The sequence below is a fragment of the Castor canadensis genome, chromosome 8 (genome assembly GCF_047511655.1).
Source record: "Castor canadensis chromosome 8, mCasCan1.hap1v2, whole genome shotgun sequence".
NCBI classification, from domain to species: Eukaryota; Metazoa; Chordata; class Mammalia; order Rodentia; family Castoridae; genus Castor; species Castor canadensis.
Genome location: NC_133393.1, coordinates 98093215 through 98117709, shown reverse-complemented (window position 1 = coordinate 98117709; position 24495 = coordinate 98093215). Strand labels below are relative to the sequence as shown.

At 46.6% G+C, this 24495-nt stretch overlaps 1 protein-coding gene across 2 annotated transcripts; it reads left to right on the top strand.

Moving 5' to 3' along the window:
• Nucleotides 1-1884: 1884 nt before the first annotated feature.
• Sdr9c7 (short chain dehydrogenase/reductase family 9C member 7) lies at nucleotides 1885-22083 on the top strand. 2 transcript variants are annotated; one of them, XM_074083704.1, is made up of 5 exons: nucleotides 4953-5133; nucleotides 6824-6903; nucleotides 8168-8426; nucleotides 9095-9258; nucleotides 17762-22083. In XM_074083704.1, the coding sequence occupies exons 1-5, from the start codon at nucleotides 5093-5095 to the stop codon at nucleotides 17977-17979; spliced, it is 762 nt and encodes a 253-aa protein (XP_073939805.1). In that variant the 5' UTR covers nucleotides 4953-5092; the 3' UTR covers nucleotides 17980-22083. The 2 variants fall into 2 exon arrangements, with proteins under 2 accessions (XP_020018793.1, XP_073939805.1); XM_020163204.2 differs by lacking the exon at nucleotides 6824-6903 and having other exon boundaries at nucleotides 1885-5158.
• The last annotated feature ends 2412 nt before the right edge of the window (nucleotides 22084-24495 follow it).

The following is a 24495-nucleotide window of genomic DNA, read 5'->3' as shown; positions in this document are numbered from 1 at the left end:
AAACTGCTGGCCAGACAGCTAGACATGAGAGACTTGAGGGTGCTAGGCTGCGTGTTTGATGGACAAGGTGGCTGAGAAGTTGAGGAACAAGACATCAGATAGGCTAGAGATAGTGACCCTTGATGTCACCAAGACAAAGAACATCACCATAGCTACCCAGTGGGTGAAGGAGCATGTGGGGTTCAGAGATAACACTCGGATTCTTCAAGTCTGTTTGTTTCTTCTCTGCATGTGAAGGGGATACCTACTGTACGCTCCCTGGCAAGATTCCTCAAAAGTTTTGGGTGGGCAAAAACTCTGTACTAATAGCAGCTTCCTTTCACTCACCCATCAAGACAGCTTGTTCCTGGCAGAAGGGAGGGTGGGTGGGTGGGCGCAGTTGCAGAAGCCCAGCAGAGAGCCTAGGTGACCTTCCTGGGGCAGGACAGAGGAAGAGGGGATGGAGGAGCATGGAGGTGACATTGGCCTGGTGAACCATTGGCTGTGAGGCAAATGACTGGAGAGAGTCTGGCAGAATGCATAGGATTTAGAGAAGTGAGCTGGTGTATGCAAAATTCTTGGAGTAATATTCAACACAGAGAGGCAATGCCATCTTTGAACCTTTTAGCCCCAGCTGCTATGCTTCCCAGCTGCTTTACAGATGATCCTACTCCAGTCCTGTTATACATTTTTATTGGATTTATTTGCTGTATTGGTTTGCCTCCCTAATCCTCTGAAACTCTTGTCTTCTATCTGTATACCCTGCAGGAGAAAGCTCTCTTTTTTGGGGTGAAGTTGGCTGTTACCAAGCCCAGGTTCTTCAAAAGACTTGTGGGTTCTTCCAGGAGGCAAAGGGCAGGGCCAGGAGGTCAAGGAGATCTATGTAAGAAGTTTCTGTCATCCTGTGACTGAGCTGTACATAGTAGGAGGAGAGGCAGGGTCCTGGATCCCTCATTTGCACCTTCATCACCAACAGAGTCCATCCTTCAGGCTCTGGCTCCCTGGAAAAATGAAGATGTTTAGCTCTACTCCCATGGTGCTGCGTGACCCCTCAGTTTTTAAAATTTTGTTTTTGAATCAGCATACATTAACAATACAAGGGGATTTCATTGTGATAATTCCATACTTGCATACAGTGTAACTTGAACAAGTTCATCACCTCCTCAAATTTTTTTTTCGTGTGGGGTCTCACTGTTGCCCAGGCTGGACTTGAACTCTTGGGCTTAAGCAGCCCTCCCATTTCAGCCTTCCAAAAAGCTGGTACTATAGCAACTTGCTACCATGGCTAGCAAATTAGCCTCAATATTGTAAAGAAGAAAGTGAATCCAGAAAGGGAAGACACCCGTAGACTCATGACAATAGAGCTGAGTTTGAAGAAAGCTGATTTTCATATGAATAGACTCTGCTAGCAGAGACCTTCAATTTATGCAGCCCCAATACTCCCAGGAAGGCAACCAGATAAGCTTGGTATGGAAAATTGTTCCCCAGGTAAATGTGGAGGCTTCCTTGGGGAGTGTGGGTAGATTAGATTTCGGGTGCATATCACTGTGGAGCCAGAAGCTCTTAGAAACTTTCCTCCTAATGTAGAGTTATTAGTGGAAGTGGAGGGATTACATTGGGATCTTTTTTCATCCTGAACAGACCTCAAAATGTGTGAAAAGATTTTGATGAAACACAATCTGATGAATCTGTCCTGGGTGACAGATGGCATGGAGCATGTGTTGACCACCTGAATCCCTGCCCCTGGCTGGGACACCAAACTCTCCTACCTCCTCATAAGCTACATACCCACATTTCTGGTGGATGCCATGGTCTACGGGAGTTCTTCAAGGCCCTGTGAAGCCAAGATTGGGGTGCCTGCTAGGGTCTGGTGGGGTGGGGTGAGGGGTGATGTGTTGGGGGCTCAAAATAGAGTGGTAGGAGGGATCTCTCAAGTCTCTACCATCATATAGGTCCACCCCCATCCCTCCTCCCCTCTGCCACTGGTGTTTCCTGAGATATTTGTCAGGATTCTGGGAATATCAGGAAGAATGAAGCACATTTTTCAGAAGAATGGAAATCCAGTGGCAATTATTGGCATCCTACTGGGCTGCCATTCAAGGCTCTGTACCTCCTGGCCGACCTGTTACTCTAAGGAATCTGAGCCATATGCACTTTGGTGGGGCAAAAGCAGAGACCAGGGACATGGGCTCAGTCCATCCCTGCTTCCTCCTGTCTACCTCCTCTGGGTATGTCGCACTGTGGCCAGACCATTCCCTCACACAGAATGGAAACAGCCTGGAGGAGGTGAGGGCTTTTCTCCTTTAAAGAAACCTGTGAACCTGTGAACATGGGGTGGGGAAGGAGGGCACCCACCTGCCTGATCTCTCAGGCCTCAAGTGCCAACTCAGTGAGGAGACTGTCATTTCAGGTGGGAGGTGCTCCCAACCCTGCATGTGGCCTTCATAGCTCCACTTCCATGGTCTGCATTTTACACTTGAGCTCAACGGATGCTGAGAGTCAGCAGAGAGGCCCAGAAGGTGGGTGGGTCTGACCTAGGCCTGTGTTGGGTCAGTTCTGAGTCATCTTTCTTCAGGTTCCAAGCCAACCTCTAGATTTCACTTATGTTCCCAGGAACTGAGATATCCACTATCCCTGGGCCAATTCGGTCTTTGAGGGACATTGTTTGACTTCTCCCAGCCATGGCTTCCTCGTTCATTCACCCAGGAAGCCAACAGAGACTGGAGACACTTTCCAACTCATTACAGAACGTGCTATGCCTTGGGGAAGGAATGAAATAGTAGGTTTGTCTTTCACCATTCTGAGATGGGTTCATGATCTGAAGACATCACCACCACCACCCTTGGTACAGAATGGCCAATCCTTGCTGGGTTTTTCTGAGGTTACACCTGCTTTAACTGATTCTGGAGCTGGTCAGAGTTGAAAATTTGTGGATCAAGGAGATGCAACTTTTGTCCCTTCCCTGAGGAAATTTTGTGGCTCCATTTCTATGTCAGGTCCTCCAAACAGAAAAGGTGTAAACTGGTGACCGGGTTCATCCTGAGGAATGGTGACCCTGGAAGTTGAGCCAAGGAACCACCCTACACCCCAGCATCATTCTGTCCCTGCATCTTAAGCAATCCTGGGTGTGGGCCCTCACGACTCACACCTAGCTAACGTCCTTATTTCCTTTGCTTTAGTTAGCAGCCTTCCTCCTACCTTTCTGTGAGTCCTCTGTCTTATCTTCTGGAATCTGTCCTTCCCTTCCAAGGCCTGACCCTGACATTTTCCCCTCATATGGAGCAGCTTCTGCTTCTCCTATGCCTCATCCTTCTCAGAGATAAGACCTCTCTGGCCAGGCCCTTCCTTCTCTGCAGTGAAGTCACCATCCAGCCTCATAATCTAGCTGGACCTGTCTCAGTGATATTCACATTAGAGCCATCCACTCCCTGCCTTTCCTCCCAATGCTGAAGTTTCTTACCTCCTGACTGACTTCTCTTGCCACCTGTGGTTTTACCTGTTGTTGGCCTCACGCCTTTGGATCACTTTGATTTCTGGCCTCTCTTCACTCCGTACATCCAATTAGCTCCTGGGCCAGCTGGTCCCTTCCTCCCACTGTCACTAACTACCTCCCTTCAGGCTCCCGAGTGAGCTCATCAGACTTCCCAGAATGATCCCTGGGGTAAAAGGAAAATGCCTCCTGGGACCCTGCCTGGGGAAGTGGCTGTGCCCTCAATCCCAGGGTCCCTCTGTTGGCCTGGTCACCAGGGAAGTGGGTGGAATGATGGACTTGTGTCCTGAGCATCACTCCCAACGGATTCAAGATCTGGTCGCCTCAGATCTTTTGACTTTCTGGAAGTCAGGCCTCGTATCCCTAGCCTTCCCTACAGGAGGCCCACTGCCTCTGCCTCAGGACAATGGAGGCACCCAGCATGGGAAGCCCTGTGTTTTTCATCATCTCTCATGGTGGAGATGCACTTATGATTTCCAAAGGGCTGATGAACTGGGCATCATTTCTCTTGGAGTTTGGAGGGCCCAGTCTAATTTTTGTTTGTTTTGCCTTAATAAATTTCTATTTTTTTTCCCTGATAACAAAAATTAAATTTATTTATATACCTGTACTCATGACAAATGATTTTTTGATTTTTTGGCAGTGCTGGGATTTGAACTCAAGGCTTCATGCTTACTAGACAGGTGCTCTACCATTTAAGCCATGCCTCTGGCCGTGATCTGGTTACTTGGAGATACAGTCTTGCTTTTTACCCTGGCCAGCCTGGACTGTAATGCTCCTCTTTTACACTTCCTGCTGTTGCTGGGATCACAGGCATGAGCTACCACATCCAGCTTTTTTCCACTAAGATGGGGTCTTGCAAACTTTTTTTTTCATAGGCTAGCCTTAAAGTACAATCTTAGCCCCTGAGTAGCTAGGATTATATGTGTTAACCACCAGTACCCAACCATGACAAACACTGGTCCCCAGGCAGGAGGTGACACTGGGGTGTTTTCTCAGGGACTCTCTGGGCTGAATCCTCTTCTCATTTGCCCTCTCATGCTATTCTGGTGAGCCACCCCTTTGCCTCCATGTTGCTATGAGCTCTCCCATTTTGGGCCTTTTCATCCATCAGGACAGGGGGAGAAAGGGAGGCAGTCACCAGGACTGTCAGAGGCGACAAGGTTTCAGGTTGGACTTGAATTTCTTGTATGTGGACTAGTCGGTGTGGTGATGCATCCACCTATAAAATTACTGTGTGGCTCACCCAGGGGCCCTGCATGTGTTGCAAGTTCTAGAAGCTCTCTTTCCCCGTGGGTTCCAGCAGACTGCCGCTGGCCTCTGAGGGCCAGCCTCTCCTGCTGTCTCCTGAGCCCCCTTCTTCTTGACCATCAGCACCCCACTGCCCCATGGTGGCAATCATGGACTTCTCTTTTATGTACCGCTGGTTCAAGAACTGCAATCTGGTTCGTGACCTCTCTGAGAAATATGTCTTCATCACTGGCTGTGACTCGGGCTTCGGGAACCTGCTGGCCAAACAGCTAGTTGATCGGGGCATGAGAGTACTGGCTGCTTGCTTCACTGAGGAGGGGGCCCAGAAACTTCAGCAGGACACCTCCTACCAACTGCAGACTACCCTCCTGGATGTCACCAAGACTGAGAGCATCAAAGCTGCAGCCCAGTGGGTGAGGGACCAAGTGGGCGAGCAAGGTGGGGCAAACTGCATTCTTTGGCTTTCTCAGTTTCTATTCGATGTCTGAATTACGTGGGAGAGGTAATGGAGGGAACATGGTGGGGGTGCTGGGGTGGGGGTGCAGTTGGATTGGAAAACACTGTATGGTTTGGTATGTTCACACCAAGAGGTGATTTTTGGAGGAAGTTTTCTCCCCCAGAAATTCAGAGGGATGGGGCAGAGGTTTCAATAGGAGATGAGGGAGGGAAGATGTGTTTTGTATGTCCAAACCTCTAAAGATGGAGGTGCCTCTCAGAAACTTCAGAAGCCCTACCATTAGCACCTGTGGAAGTGCAAGCACATTTCTTGCAGGGATCAAGTTAGAGGCAGGAATGAGGGGGCAGGACCAGTTGGATTCTAAGAGAAGGCATTTTCTGTGGGGTTTGTTGTCTTTGATGGTGTCGGACAGGAAAGAGACTGATCCCTTCCTTACATCAATGTGGATGTTGGCGCTTCCATCAGAGTGGCTGCTCCCATTGGGAAAGAAGGCTGTGAGCTAGGGCTGGACCAAGAGTGTGTGGGGACCTGCCTCGTAGATTTCTAGCACACGGGATGTGGACATAGGATAGGAGGAATAGGATAGTTTGGCTGCAGAAGCAGCAACCTGAGGAAGTCTTCACTCCCAGACATGGACTGGGCCTCTGCTCAGGTGAGGGCAACAGGACCCTAGGGCCTGAAAGGAGCCAGATAGTGGCCTTGCTTTTTTTTTCTCCTTAGCATTTATCCCTATCCAACGCACACTGCAGTTTACTTACTTTCTTATTTATTATCTGTTTTCTCTGCTTGAATAAAGCTTCCTGGAAACAGGGATTTTCATTTCTTTTATTTACTGAATGTTCTTAAGGTGCCTGGCACCTTAAGGAGGTACTCAATAAATATTTGTTGAATGAGCAAATTAATGAATAATTCAGCAAGGGTGAGCCTCTGTCCACCATGCTGCTTCAGCCAGCTCCCTTCATTCAGCCCAGAGCCATTTGTGTTCATGATTCACTGGGGTGTATGCGTCTCCTATCGCCGCTGTAACAAATTCACGCAAATGTAGTGGCTTAAGCAACACATCTTTATTATCTTGTAATTTTGAAATCCAAAATGGGCCTCATTAGACTAAAACCAAAGCCTCAGCAGAGCTGTGCTCCTTCCGGGGGTGCTTGGGCAGAATCCATTTCCTGGTCTTTTTCCACCTTCTGCCTGCAATCCTTGGTGCTGACCCACTCCCTCCTCCAGCAAGATTAAGCTGTGTTCTCTTCATGATTTTTCCATCTCTCTGGTTTTCTGGCTTTTGCCTTCTTCTTCCATTTAGAAGGGACCTAGTGACTGTATGGGCTTACCAGGTGAATTCAGAATAATGTCCTCCCCCCCAGGTCAGTTGATTAGCTACCTCAATGTCACCTATGGTCTTAACTCCCTTTTCCCATGTCACCTAACATAGTCACAGGGTTGGGACGGTGACATCTTTGGAGGACCATTGTTCTGCCTGTGTTAGGGGTTACATCCTTGGTCTAAGAAGCACTGGGAACTGGGCGTGGGGGCAGAGGCAATGCTTGCATGCTTTCTTGAAGCCCCTGAGAGTCCCTGGACATGAGGTTGGCACAGCCCTAAAGCTGTTAACCCTGCTCTGACTATTCTCTGGTTACTCTTTGCAGAAAAAGAAAAAATAGTAAAGTTTTCCTGGTCCCCAGTACATTGCATCCTCTGCTGGAACCATTCACCAGGATAATCAGAGGTATCAATGGTGTGTGTTCTCCACAGCAGAGACCCCTAGAGTTTTATGATCTTTGGGGTCTCAGAAGCCTCTTTTTTCCCCTGTAAGGCAGGAGAGTCCCCATAGGTTAGAAGTCTCCAGTCCTGCTGGGCAGTTGCTCTCCTGGAGTCTATCTAATTAGAAGAGGGCAGGAAGATAGGAGGTGTGGCTTGGATAGGGACCCCAGACCAAACGAGAGAAGTAGACCAGGATTGATGTTGGCACCCAGACTGCCCTCGGGAAAGAGTGGATCTTGCCAGGCAGAGTATCTTGAGGCTGTGTTGGCCAAGATGGGAGATACAATGGAAGGAGGGAAGGGGAAGGGATCCAGGGAGTGGGGCTCCTGGGTTCCTCAGCTAAAAGAGCCAGAAGGGCCCTTGAGGGCCATTTGGAAGCTTTTCTAGTATGAGTTTAGTACCATCACCCATGGTGAAATTTTACTTGAAAGCTCAATATGTAAAACAAATTAAAGGAGAGCTTTTCCTGAAGCCTCCACCTTGGTAGCAGTCTGTGGGACCAGCTGGAAACAACTGTTCTGGTGCAGAACCACAAAGGGAAGCAAGCTCCATGACTGGAGCTAGAACCAGGCCCAGAACTTGCAGCTTTCTAACCTGAAGCCCTACAGAGTGGAGTGACCAATCGTAAGAACTATTTCTTCCCTTTTTACCAACCCAATGTAAGGAGAGCCCCGACCTTATTTTTCCATATGTATTTTGTTTAAATGTTTTATGTATTTATTTATAAATAGTAGTAGTTTTCTTTATGGCTTGTGAGCTCTTTGAGGAATGAGACCCTGGCTTGTTCATTTCATGTCTCCTTGATCCTGTAATTGCACAGGTAGGTGCATGAATGAATGATTGTGTGAATGGATGACTAGGAATGGGTGAATGGAATTGGTTTCTTATACTTAGATTAGATTAGTGAGGGAATTCAATTTTATTAATTCACTGGTATGAAAGTGGTATCTCTTATCTCAGTGATAACAGCTTAGATGCTATTAGCCTCATGCAGCCTGGATTGTAGGTGGTACAGAGTTCCAGCTAGCTGGCAGACCACATGAGCTAGAAAAAGAGCACACTGTCCTTCAAGCTGCTGTAGCTCCCACCTCCATGCCAAGTCACACCGTCTTTGTCTTATACAATAGCTCAGCCATCCTTGGTGGCCCTGAGCTGGTGGGTAGTGGTCTCTGTTACCTTTTCAGAGATGGTTTCCCGTGTGATTCTTTCTCTTTCCATCTCACTCCCAGGTCTCTGGGCCCTAGTGAACAATGCTGGTGTGGGCCTGCCCAGTGGTCCCAATGAATGGCTGACCAAGGAGGACTTTGTGAAGGTGATCAATGTGAACCTAGTAGGACTGATCGAAGTCACCCTCCACATGCTGCCCATGGTCAAGAAAGCACGGGGCAGAGTGGTCAATATGTCCAGCTCTGGTGGTCGTGTAGCTATCATCGGCGGTGGCTACTGTGTCTCCAAGTTTGGCGTTGAGGCCTTCTCTGACAGCATCAGGTGACTGGGCCCTGGTACCAAACTTCTCTGGGTGGGGCTCTTGGGAGGTTTTCCTCAGAAAGAGAAGGGTAGGAGCTGATAGCATGTGGGCAGAACAGGCTGGAGAGAGGAAGCTAAGACAGTAGCAGGAGAAAGACTAGACCTTAGTGAGCCACCCCCAAGGACCAAGAAAAGAAGGGATGAGAGAAGAGGTGGGTGGAGATGAGAGCGTCAGATGGGTCTTCCCTTGAGCAGCCCCTGAATGAGGGAAACCCTGTTGGACTTATGGGAGTAAGCCAGAGAGAGTTCCCCAAACAGACCCTGAGGCCTGGGGCAGGGGTGTCCCTGAGTGACTGTTGGAGGAGGATGCAGGCATTTTATAGATCCCCTTACTTCTTTTGTCACGTGGGTGTGGGGCTGAGCGGGAAGGACTTGACCTTGACTAGATTCTCGTAGATGTCCTCTCTGCTGGGTCTGCCTAATGCAAATTGCTCAGAGACTGCTGGACCAGCTTGGGAAAGAGTAAAGGCCCTAAGGAAGGCTTGTTTGCAAGAAGGCAATGCCTGGGCCAGCTGCCAGGGTGGGAGAAGTACCTCTGAGCTTCCTGGAGAGACAAGTCCCTCCAGAGGTGACTCTCTCCAATGACTGTCATCTGAAGGCCCAGACTGAATGTAACTCTAATTTCCCAGGCGTGAGCTCCACTTCTTTGGGGTGAAGGTAAGCATCATTGAACCGGGAAACTACCGAACATCCATTCTGGGCAATGAGGGCATGGAGTCACGCTTGCAGAAGCTGTGGGAGCGGCTGCCTCAGGAGACCCGGGATAGCTACGGAGAGGAGTACTTCAGCATCTGTGAGTCCCTGGGCAGGAGCAGTGTCTCTGAGAGGGGTAGGGGAGATCTTGGTGTCACTGACTGGCTTTCAGTTTACAGGGACTCGGGCCTAAGGCCAGAACAGTGGGGGGGGTGGGGTTTGAGAATAGAGACCAAGTTGCAGAACAACAGCTGCTGGGGTGCTGTGGAGAGGAGAGTGGGAGTGGGGAAAGATGCCGCCTACTCCTGGCACCTGCCCCAAACATCATGTGCAGGCGGATCAGGTGGAAATGCTCTGAGAAGAGCATTTTCTGAGAGAGGTGACTAAGTTCATGCCTGCTGAAGCCAGATTGCCTAGGTTCAAGTCCTGACTCCGCCTCTTATTTTCTGGCCTCCTTATGCCCACTCACAGCTGTAATCCTAGCTACTCAGGAGACAAAGATCAGGTTCAAAGCCAGCCCAGGCAAATAGTTCATGAGACCCTATCTCGAAAAAAACCCATCACAAAAAAGTGTGTGTGTGTGTGGCGGGGGACCGGTGGAGTGGTTCAAGGTGTAGGCCCTGAGTTCAAAGCCCAGTACTGCAAAAAACAAACAAAAAAACCCAAAATGTAGCTAATAATGGCACCTGCCTCACAGGGTTGCTAAGAGATTAATATGTGTGACGTGTTTTACAATAAGTGCTTGTTAAAGAGGAAAATGAACACATGGGTATTTAAAAGAGAGGGTCCCTTGGCAACTTTCTTTCTCTCCCCTAGATAATGGTCTCTGGGAAACTTAGGTCCTTTGGAGGGTGGAGGAAGGACATCTCAGTTATTTACTGTGCTGCTCAAACTTTGTGCAGTTCCTCCAGCGTGGGGATGGATGGAGCCCAGGCCAGTGGGGGACATGAGAGAGTGCGGCCTGGAGGGGCTATGAAGGAATTGCCAAATGTTGGACGTTTCCTGGTAGAAGAGAGATGTTCACTCTGAGGGCCAGAAAGTCCCACATTCCGTCAGAGCATCTACTCTTTAAAGTTTAGCCAGTTCGTTTCTGGAGGGGAGAATCCATGAGACTTCCTAGGCTACTCTGTGTCACAGCTCCCAGGGTCAGGAGGGAGAGCAGCCCCTGGGGCACTCCTGTGTGTGGGGCAATCTCTGGCGATAGAAACTGGTTCTGACACAATTAGATGACACGTCCTTGGTAGGCATCTCCCTTCTCCAGTTGCCTCTCAGACAGGAAAGGCAGAGCTGGTCCTGCGCTGGTCCAGAGCAAAGCAGCTGCACACCCAGTTCTCTTCCCACTCCTTCTGGACCTCAGCTGCCTAGTCCTGTGTTTCCTTTACCCACAGCTTTCTTTTTTTCCCCCCTCTTTTACTTGGGTGCATGAACATTCCTGAGAGGCAAGTTTTGGTCATGGTTAGGCTCAGAATGAGGCTGCCAGGTTGCAGATATCAACTTGCTGCTGGCCTTAAGCAAGTTATGTGACCTCTCAGTTTTCTCATTTGCAATTAGTTCTGAGAATTAAGTGTAGAGTAGCACCTGGTCCCTGGCGAGAACAATTTTGAATTAAGAGGTTGAGGTTGCTAAGCACTCTGACTCACGCCTGTAATCCTAGTTCCTTGGGCGGTGAAGATCTGGAGGATCACAGTTTGAGTCCAGCCAGGACAAAAAATTTTCGGGATCCCATGTCAACCAATGGCTGGATGCAGTGGCATGTGCCTGTCATTCCAGCTATGTGGGGAAGCACAAATACGAGATCAGAGGTCCAGGCTGGCCAGGACATAAAGTGAGACCCTATCTCAAAAATAACCAATGCAAAAAGACCTGGCAATGTGGCTCAAGTGATAGAGCACCTGCCTAATGAGCACAAGGCCCTGAGTTCAACCCCCAGGACTGTCAGAAAAAAAAAAAAATGAGGTTGCTGTTATTATCTTCCCTTAAATGGAGTATGGTCTCCTTTTCTCCATTACACTGGTCCCTATAAGTTATAAGTTCTCTTATTACAAAGAGAGATCCTTAAATAATAATTATCCACCCAGGTGTGACACACTCCTATAATTTCAGCACCCAGGGGGTAGAGGCAGGAGGATCTTGAGTATGAGGCCTGCATGGGCTACATAATGAATTCAAGGCCAGCCTGGGCTACATAGAAAGTCCAAGGCCAGTCTAGGATTCATAACAAGACCCTGTTTCAAAAACAAACAAGCAAAAAATTATCCAAAATTAAAAGTGATGAATTTTTTTAAATGTACCCAGAAACTCTGGTTAGGTATGTTAATGAGCTTTCTGTTACTATAACAAACACCTGAGATAATCAACCCACCAAGAGAAAACACTTATTTTGGCTCACAGTTTTAGAGGTTTCAGTCCATGATCAGTTTGCCTTGTGATTGTTTTGAACCTGTGGCAGCAGATCATGGCAGGAGCTTGTGGTGGAGCAAAACTACTTACCGCCTGGCTGGAAGCCAGAGAGGAAGAGGAAGGGGCCTGGGTCCCATGATGACCTAAAGACCTTCCACTATGCCCCACCTTTTAAAATTCTACCACCTTCCTTTAACACCAAGCTGGTGTCCAAGATTTTAACTCATGGGCCTCTGGGGAACATTCAGATTCAAACTACAGCAATGGGCTAAATGTAATCACTGGAGCAAATTCCTGGAATATCTGAAATGCTTGGTGGAGGGACTTATTTTAATGGCATGCATTTCTGAACATTATACATCAACAGAGAGTTCAAAGCTGAGACTTGAGAACCAAGAAAGTCATTTCTTTGCTTAATACACCTTTCCTTGTAAGACTGCTGTGTGCCAGGCACGGTGTGGGGCTTCAGACTTGGAGTGGACAGTGTGCTGTGCTTGCTCCTTGGTACCTGAAGCTGAAGACTCTGTAGGGAAAACAAATGTTAATTAAAACACATATGTTTAATGATAAACATAGTTAGGTGCCATGGGGAGAAGCAAGGCTATGAAAGAACAGAGCTGGGAGTCGGGGCCCCCAATCAGATTATGGCACAGGGGCCTCTTCTCTGAGAAAGAGGAAGAGCTAGGCATTGCAGGAAAGTGAAAAGAGGTGGGGCAGGGAGATTTTTGCAGGGGGGCCTCTGAGGCAGGACACTCCTTTTGAATGACTTTAAGGAAACCATGAAGGAAACTATGGGTTTCCTTAAAGAGAGAGCAGCGAGCAAGGGATAGCTGAAGGGCACAGGACAAAGGAGAGCATCAAATGACACTGACGGATTAAGGATGTGTTCTGAACTGTAATGGAAAGACCTATGTGGCGCCTGCAGTCTTCCAGGCATGACAGGATGGTGGTTTGCATGACAGAGGAGGTGGAAGAGTTGAAAAGAAATTGCTGGGTACCAGTCCTACATTAGACCAGCTGCCCCTGAGGGTGGGGAAGAGGAAATTGAGGAGGATGAGGGCCAGATTTATGCTGAGGAACCTGGTGGATGGAAGCACACTTCACTCATTGATAGGGAAGATTCAGGGAAAAGATATTCAGTGAAGTGTTCCTTTAAAAAAATAATTTTTTGCCAGGTGCCGGTGGCTCATGCCTATTATCCTAGCTGCACAGGAGGCAGAGATCAGGAGGATTGAGGTCTGAAGCCAGCCTGGGCAAATAGTTTGCAAGGCCCTATCTCAGAAATACCCAACACAAAACAGGGCTGGTGGAGTGGTTCAAATGGTAGAGCGCCTGCCTAGCAAGCATGAGGCCCTGAGTTCAAACCCCTGTACTGCTGGGTGTTGGTGGCTCATGCTTGTAATCCTAGCTACTCAGGAGGCAGAGATCAGAAGGATTACAGTTCAAAACCACCCCAGGAGAATAGTTCCCAAGACCCTATCTCAAAAAAAAACTTTCACAGAATGGCTCAAGATAAAGGCCCTGAGTTCATACCCCAGTACCGCAAAAAACAAAACGAAAAAAACAGTACTGCCAAAAAAGAAAAAGAAAGTAATCTTTTAGTTCTGGACATATTAGATTCTGTGTGGAGAAAAAACACATCCTAAGGGTATAGATCACTTTGGACTTTCTCAGTTACAGGTATCAAAATCCTACCAAAGTTATTTAAACAGAATAGAAATTCTTTTACTCAATAACTAAAAAGTTAAGCAAAATGGACTTCGAATACAGCTCAATCTAGACCCAAAATAATACTGTTAGGACTGTTTTCATCCTATTTCTTGGCTCTTCTGGTTTTGTTTCTACTCTAGTCTCACAAACTCTGTGCCCTGTGGGAGCCTCATAACTGTGGCATCTCCTCACCCCTTCCTAGAGGGAGGTCTGCTGGGAAAAGGAAAGAGTCCTTTGCAGTAGTTCCATGGAAAGTCGGCAGTTGGATCAGAGGAAGACACAGTGGTTGGTTGAAGGGATTGATTCAGGTAGGGTCATGTGCTCCTCCCAGACCAAAGACTCAGAGTGGGGGAACAGTGGGTCCCCAAAGGGAAATCTTCAGCTGCTGAGAACAAAGGGAATAGATGTTAGTGGGAGTGAATAACATAAATTCTCTGTGTAATCCCCCTAAAACTCTCTTAGCAAGAGTGGTCCAAATTTTTTATGGGGTTACCCTGAGACTGGGGTGCAACACGTATTTAATCAGTGCCTAAAAATTTCATTAAACCATTTAGCAAGTAAGTACTCAAGGCAGGCAGCGACTGTAGTCTTCAATGAGGTTCATGAAAGAATATATATGAAGGCAAATTTCCTCTGAGACCCACTTGCAAAAACGCTAGTACGGTTATGCTGAAGCCCAGTAAGGACTGAGCTTAAAAAATACCACAATAGGCCAATTCATCTGTGTGCCACACCGTGATTTCTGAGAAACATTTCCAACAGTATTACTGCTTTTAGATTAATACTTTCCGAATCGATTGGCTTTTCTCTTCAGTTACCTAGTGATGACTGGGATACGGGGGTGAGACACAGGCTCCTGGAATCCAACAGGGCAGATATGGCAAATACAAGGCCACACAGAGGTGTGTGCAATGATAGACATGCACACAAAACAAAGCAACAGCGAACAGTACAGACACCTGATTCTGCTGCCACAAAAGCCTCACCAAAGTGACAATGAATAGCAGTTCACCAAGACAGAGAGATGTTTGCTGAAGAAAGAACATGAGCGACATTTGGAGACCTGATCATCAGATGCTTATGGAGGCAGAGTGGATTCTGGGGTTGGATTCCAAAAGTCCTTGCATGATTCTCTAAACTTTGGCTTATTCACTTAAAAAGTATAATAATTCCTCTCTCCCAGATTGCTAGAAGAACTAAATAAAAATGTAAAGCACTCTGCCTAATGGCAGAATGAGCTCACTGAAACTTCCCAGTTGCTCTTAGTACTTATCTGGCATGAGTGAAGGGTAAAGGCAACAGAGGTGGGGAGAGATTATGGATCAGGGCATGAAAGGTTGTGGTGGCCACACTGAGGCGTGTGGATCTTATCCTGAAAGTGCCAGGGAAACTTGTAAATAGCTCTGAAATGACTGGTCACCTTTGTGGGCCTTGGGAAAGACAAAGCAGCCAGTTGGGAGCTCCTCCAGAAACCCATGAAGGAAGGATGAAGACATGAAGTGACAAGTGTGAGAAGTGGCAAGGGTGCAGTGGAACAGATTGAAAACATATTTAGGAGTGTTCATACAGCACCATGTGACACAAACTTTAGAAAGTTGCTATGGTCACCCCTGATTGACTTGTAAACCCCAGGACCAGGCCCCCTGATTTCCTGGAGTCATTTTTAACTATACCTAGAATAGAACCATATTGGAGATCCTTTTTTCTTTTCTTTTCTTTTCTTTTTGACAGCACTGGGGTTTGAACTCAGGGCCTAATACTTGCTAGGCTGGAGCTCTTACTGCTTTGAACCACCCCTCCAGCCCTTAGAACCGTATTGGAAATGGCACATTCCCAAAGAATTAGCACACAAAGTCACAGGGAAAGACACACAGAGAACGGTGTTCTTGCGCTAACTAACCTAAGGCCACGGCCAGGTGCTGTTAATGGGGAGCACACCATCAGGCTGGTTTCTCTTCCCACCTCCACTCTGCTGGGGAAACCATCAAAAACTCCCCATTTAGTCCTCCTGCTACTTGATGGAGGGTCCACATGAAGCCTAGGACTTGTCCCTGGCAAAGAAGGGGATAACTGTCATGACCGGGACCCTGATACATTCTAGCCTCTCTTGCTTAATTCTCTCAAGAACAAAACACTTTTCCAGGTGCCCAGACCTAAAGTTATGTTCTTCTTCACAATCATGAGAATGATAGGGCTGCGTGGGAACCTCTTCTGTCCCCCTTCCCACTCCAACCCAAAGTAGGAGCCATTAAATATTTTAGAGGACCATGGAAGAACATGTCTCAGATAGCCTACCATGACTGGGTAGTTTTCCATCCCACAGTCTGTGTGGGTCCCCTCACCCTTCAGGACCCATGGTCTTAATGGTCCCTCACATCAGCCTTCCTCCACTGCCTCAGCCCACACAGGTCTCCCTGGCCCTGAGGGGATGTGAGAGTTCTGAGCCTCCTGGTGGTTCTTCACATTCAGCTCCTTGTCCTGGCCTTGCTGGGGAGGGACTCATTCCAGGTCCAAGATTGGAGGCTTTCTAGGACATTATCATTTATAGAAAATCTGTCTTTAAGTGAGATTCTAAAATATAGCTTGGAATTTTCACTCTAGCATTTTCTCTCCAGAAAGTACAAGGGAGTTCCTCAAGTGTGGGGGGCCTGTTCTCACCAACCACTCACAATGGTCCTGATCCTGAGGGGTGAATTCCCCACCTGCCTGGACCATGCTGAAGTTAGCAACTAATTTTTTGTTTTGCTTTTTTTCAGTACTGGGATTTGAACTCAGGGCCTCACACTTGCTAGGCAGGCATTCTACCACTTGAGCCACTCCACCAGCCCTTTTTTTTGTTTTGGATATTTTCAAGATAGGTCTTATGAACTATTGGCTGGCTTCGAACCTTGGCTCTCCTGATCTCTGCCTCCCAGGATTACAGGTGTGAGCCATCTACCAGTACCCAGCTCTCTTTCCCAGTTTTAACCCCTCATCAGGCAGCTGACTCTCAGATTCAGTTTCTCTGGAGTCCTTGGGGCTGTCGTTGAAGTCTGAATCTCACCAACATGTCCCTGTCCTAGTCCCATTGTCTCAGAGAGGGGCCTGGCAAGGAATGGACGGCCTGTTTCCTATTCGTACTGAGAGCCCCAGCCGATTCGTATCACTCGGGTGCCCAGCCTTGTATCCACACCCATGAGCATGCTGCAAGCAGAAAAAACCTTACTTGTGTTAGAGCCCTGTTAAGGCGGCCATCTGGGCTGGCCATTTGTGTCCACGATGGCCTTTGGAACAAGGGAGGGGCAGGAGTATTATCACTTTTTTTTTTGGTAGTACTGAGGATTAGGGATTGAATTTGAGTCATTTCCCAATCCTTTTGCTTTTTAGTTTGTTTTTCAATAGGGTCTCATGCTTTTGCCTGGCTAGCCTAGACTGGGATCCTCTTACCTATATCTCCCACATAGCTGGAATTACAGATATAAACCACCACAACCCAGCTTATTAGTTGAGATGGTATCTCCCTAAAAATTTCCCCAAGCTGGACTTGGACTGCAAATCCTTCCAATCTCTGCCTCCCAAGTAGTTGATCTTACACTCATGAGCCATGGTGCCCTGCCAGATTACTATTTTTAAATAACTTTTGCCCTGCAAGCTTTTATAGAAAATGTGGGACTCTACAAAGTACACAGAAGAAAAGGAAAAATAAGAAGCTTAATGTAGCTAGAAATCTCACCAGCCAGACAATATTTCTACTTCCTTCTTTCCAATTTTTCTATGCATATATCCATGTTTTCTATTCTGTCCTCCTCCATCGTCTATCCAGCTATTAAACATCTTTGTTATTCTCCAGGGCAGGTATTATTATCTGTGTTATAGATAATGACAGTTTGAACTCAACTTAAACTCAGACAACTGGTAAGTGGCACAGTCTCGTTGCTGGTCTAATGCAATAGTAGGAATTCAGCTTACACTGTAGAATTTGGACAGAGATATAAGACGATTTATAATGATCCTATAAATGGTTATTTTTTGGCAGTCTGGGTTTTGAACTCAGGGCCTTGCACTTGCTAGGCAGTTACTCTATACTCAAAGCATGTCCTGAGTCCTTTTTGCTTTAGGTATTTTTGAAATAGGGTCTCACACTTATGTCTGGCTGGCCTGGACCATCTTCCTTTTATTTATGCTTCCCACATAGCCAGGATGACAGGTGGGCATCACCAGTGCCCACTTTTTGTTGGTTGAGTTGGGGTCTTTCAAACATTTTGCTTCGGCTCGCCTCAAACTTTGATCCTCCTGATCTCTGCCTCCCAAATAACCAGGATTATGGGCATGTGTCATGGCACCCAGCCTTCTATAAATGGGTATTTACGTAAGGGACATCCTGGATGGTGGGGCAAACCTGCTTGAAACGCTAGACCTGGGATCTGATGGAAAAGGAGCTTAGATGGAATTCAGAAGAAACCATCTTTCATGAAGAATAATAGAGGCTTTTGTTTTTTCCCCTGTGCACCCAGACACTGACAAATTGAAAAACATGATGCAGCTGGCAGAGCCAAGATTCAGTGATGTCACCAACAGCATGGAGCACGCCATTGTTTCCCGGAGTCCCCGCATCCGCTACAACCCTGGCCTGGATGCCAAACTACTGTACCTCCCCCTGGCCAAGTTGCCTACTGCTGTGACAGATTTCATCCTGAGCCGATACTTGCCACGGCCAGCAGACAGTGTCTGAGCTGGGGAGGCTCCAGGCACGGTTGGTGACATGCAGAAGAGGCAGTGGGAAAAAGGACTGTGGGTCTCAAGGTGGTGTCAGGTGTCCTAGGGTTGCTGACTGTAAAGGCCTCTGTCCTCAGCTGACACCCTTTGCTGGCAAAGCCACCTCCCATCTACTGGGTCTTCCAAAAACTTGAGGTGCCCTTTGCAACATGACCCCAAGGACATCAGTTACCCAGGCAGGATACAAGTTTTTCCTGAACCTGGAAAAGTCAAGGAAGGGAAAACTCGCTTCTGTCACCGTCTCTGAGAAAGGCCACAGGACAATCTCGACCCACTTCCCACAGCTCTCTAAAACTAAAACGCACTTGCTTCAAGCACATAACCCATTGTGAAGTTATGTGAAGGACAAGTGGAAATTCAAGAGTGTATCCGGCAAAGTTTAAAATCGTTTCTCTTCTCTTTACATTTCTCTATCTGTAGGTGACTGGGATCCACATGAAATAACATTCACTTATTTTATCACCATTGATTAATTTTTTCAACTATTTATTGAGTGCCTACCATCTATGAGGCACTGTAAAGGTTTTGGGGTTGGGGGATATGATGATGATGAAACCGGGGCCTTGGGTTTTTATTGCTTATTCTGTGTTTGGTTTTGTTTTAGCACAATATCTAGCAGCAGAGATAGGACAGTGATGGAACAAAAATCAGAAAACAAGGGACCCTGGGGCTCATCTTGCCGTGTATCATAATCACCCAGTTAATTAAAAGCACATATGGGCTTCAATGTTAGAAAAATCTCTTTCAGTGGACCTGAGATCGAGTTCAGAACTACTTATAACAAGGACCTATATGGCTCTGATGCATCTGGGCACCTGGGAGCCACTGATAGTTCCACAGGAGAAGCAGCTAATGCTCAGAGCAGGAAGTGAGACCAAGACAGAGACAGAACTCAGGTATTCAGATTCCCAGACCAGGGTTCTTTTTTAATTACAGGAGAATCAATTTCTGAAATTAATAACATCTGCAAATAAGTCACAGAACTAAAATTTTAGAATAGTCTTAAACTTCTGGATCATATGAAGTTTTGTTGAAAAACTTTTTTTTTCTTCTTTGTGCTGGGAATCAAATCCAGGGCCTTGAGCATACCAGGCAAGCACCCCACTGAGCTACATCCCTAACACTTGTTTTTTTTGAGACAAGGACTCACTATGTCATTTAGGCGGGTCTGAAACTCAATTCGTAGCCCACGCTGGCTTTGAACTTGCAGTCCTCCTGCCTCTGCCTCCTCATTGCTGGGATTACAGGCATTCATCATCAAGCCCAGAAAAACTTTTTATCTTGATGAATGGCCATATAATAAAAGTCAAATATGTTTTTTTTAAATTAAAATGACATGTCTTTTCAACATTGGGCTGAATTTGAAAGTAATAAAATGTACTTTAATTATATCTGCAAAAACTCTTCTTCCAAGTGAGGTAACTTTTACAGGTTCCAGGGGTTAGCACGTAAATAGCCCTTGGGGGCCACCATGCAACTGACGACAGTCTGGTATTGGCAGTGCTTCTTTCTGGCACCAAATTCTGAATCAGCAACAAGTAATGGGAAGATCTACTGGCATAGGCTTAAGCAATAAAGAGTGAGAGCAGGACCCAGTGGCTGGATGGTGGCCTCAAAGACACAGGCTCTTTCTTCTTCTTTGCTCTGGATGAAACCTTTATTGTTGTGGCATGAATACCAGTGGCAATGGGAACTTTGTTTCCTCATTTCCAACTTACAGAGGAAAGAGCCTGGCTTTCCATGGCTTTCCAGATGGAGAAAGGGAGCAAGGTGCCAGTGGCTCACACCTATAATCCTAGCTACTTGGGATACAGAGATCAGAAAGACAGCAGTTCAAGGCCAGCCTGGGCAAATAGTTCATGAGACCATATTTTGAAAATACTCAATACAAAAAAAAGAGCTGGTAGAGTGGCTCAAGTGCTAAGAGTAGGCATGTGCCTAATAAGAATGAGGCACAGAGTTCAAACCCCAGTACTGCCAAAAAAAAAAAAAAGTAAGAAAAAGAAAAGATGGCACCCTCAGTCAGGCTTTCCTTGAATCCCACTCCCAATCTCTGACAAGGGTGGAAGTCACCATGACCTGCTCTTGATCAATCATGGGATAGAGTGGGGATGTTTGGGGCAGAGTCAGTCACAATGCTTACTGTCCAAAAAAACTCAGACCTCTATGCTATGAAGAGGGTTAAACAAAGGTCAAAAATTAATTTTCTTTGTTGAAAACACACCTTTTACTAGAGGGAAACTATGGCTAAGTGATATTCTGAGATATTAATTTATACTCTTCAATTGCTCCTTGTTTTTTTCTACTCCCTCTTTGCCCAAATTGGGTAGCCGATTCGATTCTTTACCTAAGGTGAGATGTTTGGCAGGATAGAATGGTGCCCAGTGTTCAAGTGGTGGTAGTAGGAATGATGAAAATGAATGAAGTAAGCATATAATTTAAAGGTAAAACCACTGATGGATTTTTTTTTTCTAAGCAGTACTGGGGGTTGAACTCAAGGACTCCTGCTTGTTAGGCAGGTGCTTTATCACTTCAGCCACACCTCCAGCCCTTTTTGCCTTAGTTATTTTTGAGACAGGGTCTCACTTTTATGCCCTGGTTGGCCTGAACCACAATCCTATTTGTGCTTCCCTATGTAGCTGGGGATGACAGTCATGCACCACTGTGCCCAGTTATTGGTTAAGATGGGGTCTTTTGAACTTTTTGGACTGACCTTTTGCCACAACCCTCTTGATCTCTGCCTCCCAAGAAGCTAGGATTACAGGCTTGAGTCACCACACTTGGCTACCACTGACGGATTTTAACCAGGTACTCTGTCAAGACAAGTCTGTTACGATCTTCCTATGTGCCAGGCATGTGAGTTAGTTAGTTGCTTTTTGTAACTGTGACAAAAGACCTGAGAAAATCAACTTAAAAGAGGAAAGATTTATTTAGGCTCATGGTTTCAGAGGTTCCAGTCCATGGTCAGCTGACTCCATCGCTGTGGTGAGACAGAACATCATGGTGACGGGAAGCATGGAGAGAGGACGCTTCTCAGTTCATGGCTTCCAAGAAGCGGAGAGGGAAAGAAAAAAGATCTGGGGACAAGCTCTACCCTTTCCTCAAAGGCACACCCGTTTCCTCCAACTAAGCCCTACCTCCTAACAGCCATTCAGCTATGAACTCATTGATGAGGTCAGCACGCTTGTGATCCAATCACCTCTCGATAGCGCCTCCCGCTGGGGACCAGGACTGTGGGGGACACTTCATATCCAACCATAACAGTGTGGATCTAGATTCTGGCATTACAGTGGACGATAAGGCAAAGCCCCTATCGTAAAAGAGTTTATATTTTAGTGGCGGGAAGAGTTGGGCAATAGACATATGGAGCAGCAAAAGAGGAGCAAATCTAAAGATAACAGGAGATGTGAACAATAAAATAATAGAATAATAATAATTAGCTTGTATTGGTTCCAAAAGCTGTGCTTAGTGGTTTCCATACACTAAGTGGTTTAATTTTATTTAGTCTCTGCAACCAGTCCTAGGAGGTTATTCCTGTTCTATAGAGCAGAAAACTGAGGCCCAGAGAGGTTAAATCATTTGCACAAGATTACACATCTAATAAGTATAGTCAGGACTCCACCCTCGTGGGGGTCACCACACTCCACGACAGCACGCACTCCTCCAGTGACTTGCCCCATGTCAGGCACTGCTTTAAGCACTTTTATCTCCACAACAATGCGGAAAGGTAAGTATTATTACTCTGGTTTTAACAAGTAGGAAACTGAGGCTCAGAGAGGATCATTATATACCTTTCAAACAACTAGTAGAGAATTCCTCTCTAAATTCTTTTTTTTTTATAGTAGTTGGGTTCGAACTCAGGGCTTCATGCTTGCAAGGCAACACTCTTGAGCCATGTGCCTCCAGTCCTATTTTCTTTTGCTTTGAGACAGGGTCTCCCTATGTGTCCCAGGCTCTGGCTGGAGGTATGGCTCAAATGGTAGAGAACCTGCTTTGCAAGCCTGAAGCCCAGTCCCACCAAAAAAAAAAAAGTATACTGTAGTTCAGGCTGGCTTAGAACTCGTGATACTTCTGCCTCAGCCTCCCAAGTACTGGGACTACAGGCCTGAGCCACCACACCAGGCTAGAACCCTATTCTTTGACTAAGTACCTGCTTGATTTAATTTCCATACACCCGCATTAGGGGCAGGGTTTTCCGACCAGCAGCAGTGATTGGGCTTGCTACTATTGTTATGAACCTTCTGAAACCTCCCTTAACCAGCCTAGCTTGGTCTCTTCCAGCTCTTTGCTCATGATGACTGGGGTCCTCTTCCCTCCAGGGGACTTCCCTTCTCCTGTGGGGCATACTTCCCTTTCCTCTGAACCCCAGCAAGTTCCCTGATCTCTGTGAGCCTCTCCCCAAATGCAAGGAGGAGGCAGAGGAGAGAGAGGAGCCTGGAGAACTGGAGGCTCACTGGCCAGTCTATTTGAGACTGTTTTGTACAAGGACAGTGTCTTCGTGCCTCTGCACCTGACCACCCAGCTACAGGGACTGTTAATGCCAAACTCAGAACAGCAAACAAAATGTTCCTTTTGGAATTTCTGACTTGGAGCAGGCAGAAGGTGAACATGAACTGAAAGTAAACAATTTCAAAGCAGAATTGAGACCCCACTTAAAAAGCCTCTCAGGGCTTTGGACATGAGAAGAGAGAGGCTGACTCTCTCTCTAATTGTGCCAGAGAAGGAGAAATCTGAATTGGTCTTTCCACTGAAGGAGAGGAAGAAGCTACTGCATGGGGTGCTATGACCTTTTGTGCTGTGAGAGGCAGGTGACTGCTGAGCCATCTCTGAGTCAAGGATGACTTAATTGTGAGATGTGACTCAGCCTTTGGGCACCTGCTGGCCTGACAGCAGGACATATGAGGCTTGTGGGTGCTGGCTACTTATCTGATGGGCAGAGCAGGTGAGGGGCCAGATGTCAGGTGAGCTGGAGACTGGGATCCTGGATGTCAGCAAGACAGAGAACATCACTGCAGCCACATAGTGGGTGAAGGAGAACATTGAGGACAGATGTCTGACTTAAATTTATTTCTCTTAACTGGATGCCCTCTTAGTCCAAGAACCAGCCCCTCAAGAAGAAGACACCAACTTTCCAAACAAGAGAGAGATGCCGTTACAATTTTTAATTTAATTTATTTTGGGGGGTGTGTGAATCCTGGGGATTGAACGCAGGTCCTCATGCTTGTGAAGCAGGCACTCTACCAGTTGAGCCATGTCTTCATATAGGGTCTCTAGCTAACTTTGCCCAGCTGACCTCAGATCTTGATCCTCCTACCTCTGCCTTCCAAGTATCTGGGATTAAGGTATATGCCACCACACCTAGCCCAAGTTACAAATTTTGTTCTTAATTCTCCACTTTGACACAAAGGAACAGTGCTCTGAATCCAAGAGAGCAACTAATTCCACTTAGTCATACTCTATGGTATGTATTCTTAGGTGTATGCCTAATATAAGTGCAAAGTATTCAAAATAAATAATCTCTATATAGCACATCACAATTTTACAAAGTTCTTTTATAGAGAACACCCCATGTCCTGATTTCATCCCAGATCATTTGAGCATTTTTGAATGGGTCTTGCTGCCTTCATTCCTTTGCTCATAGCTCTGACATATACTGGTGCTATGGGACAAGCATGCAACTTTCCATGTGACCTTGGGCAAGTCATCTAATCCCTCATGATTCAGTGTCTTTCCCAGTAAAGTGGGAATAATAATGTCTTCCCAAGGGGCCACAGTAAAGCATACATGAGAAAGCATGTGTAACAGATGGAGCCGGATCATGGAGCTGGGGACCATAGGCCAAGCTGGAGAACTCACTTTGTCTTCTGTGCAATAGGGAGTCACAGCAGTTTATGAAGAGGAGTTTTCTTCACCTCTCCCAATTTTCCTTTGTCCACTCTGAAATCCTAATTTCTTAGATTAATCCTGTGTCCACTGATCATTATCTAGCAGATTCTGATTGAGAATTAGAGGAGGAAGGAAGTCACTGGCAAGTAGCTTCAGATACCCCAGTGGTGGCCGTCCCAGACTTTCTTCATAGGAGGGACCTGTGAGAGCAATTAGGTTGGCTAAACACTTATCTTGGTGCTGGGTTGGTTTTTTTGTTGTTGTTTTGTTTTGTTTTGCTTTTTTGTGGTACTGGGATTTGAACTCAGGGCCTACACCTTGAGCCACTCCACCAGCCCTTTTTTGTAATGGGTTTTTTTCAAGATAGGGTCTATTTCCCTAGGCTGGCTTTGAACCACGATCCTCCTGATCTCTTCCTCCTGAATAGCTAGGATTGCAAGTGTAGATGGCGTCCAGCTGGGTGCTGTTTTTTGCATAGCAAACCATATTTGCCTTTCAGAGCACAGTTAAGAATCACAGATCTGAAATCAGACTTCCTGGGATTAAATCTCCCCATGCCACTTACTAACGGTGTGACCTTGAGCAA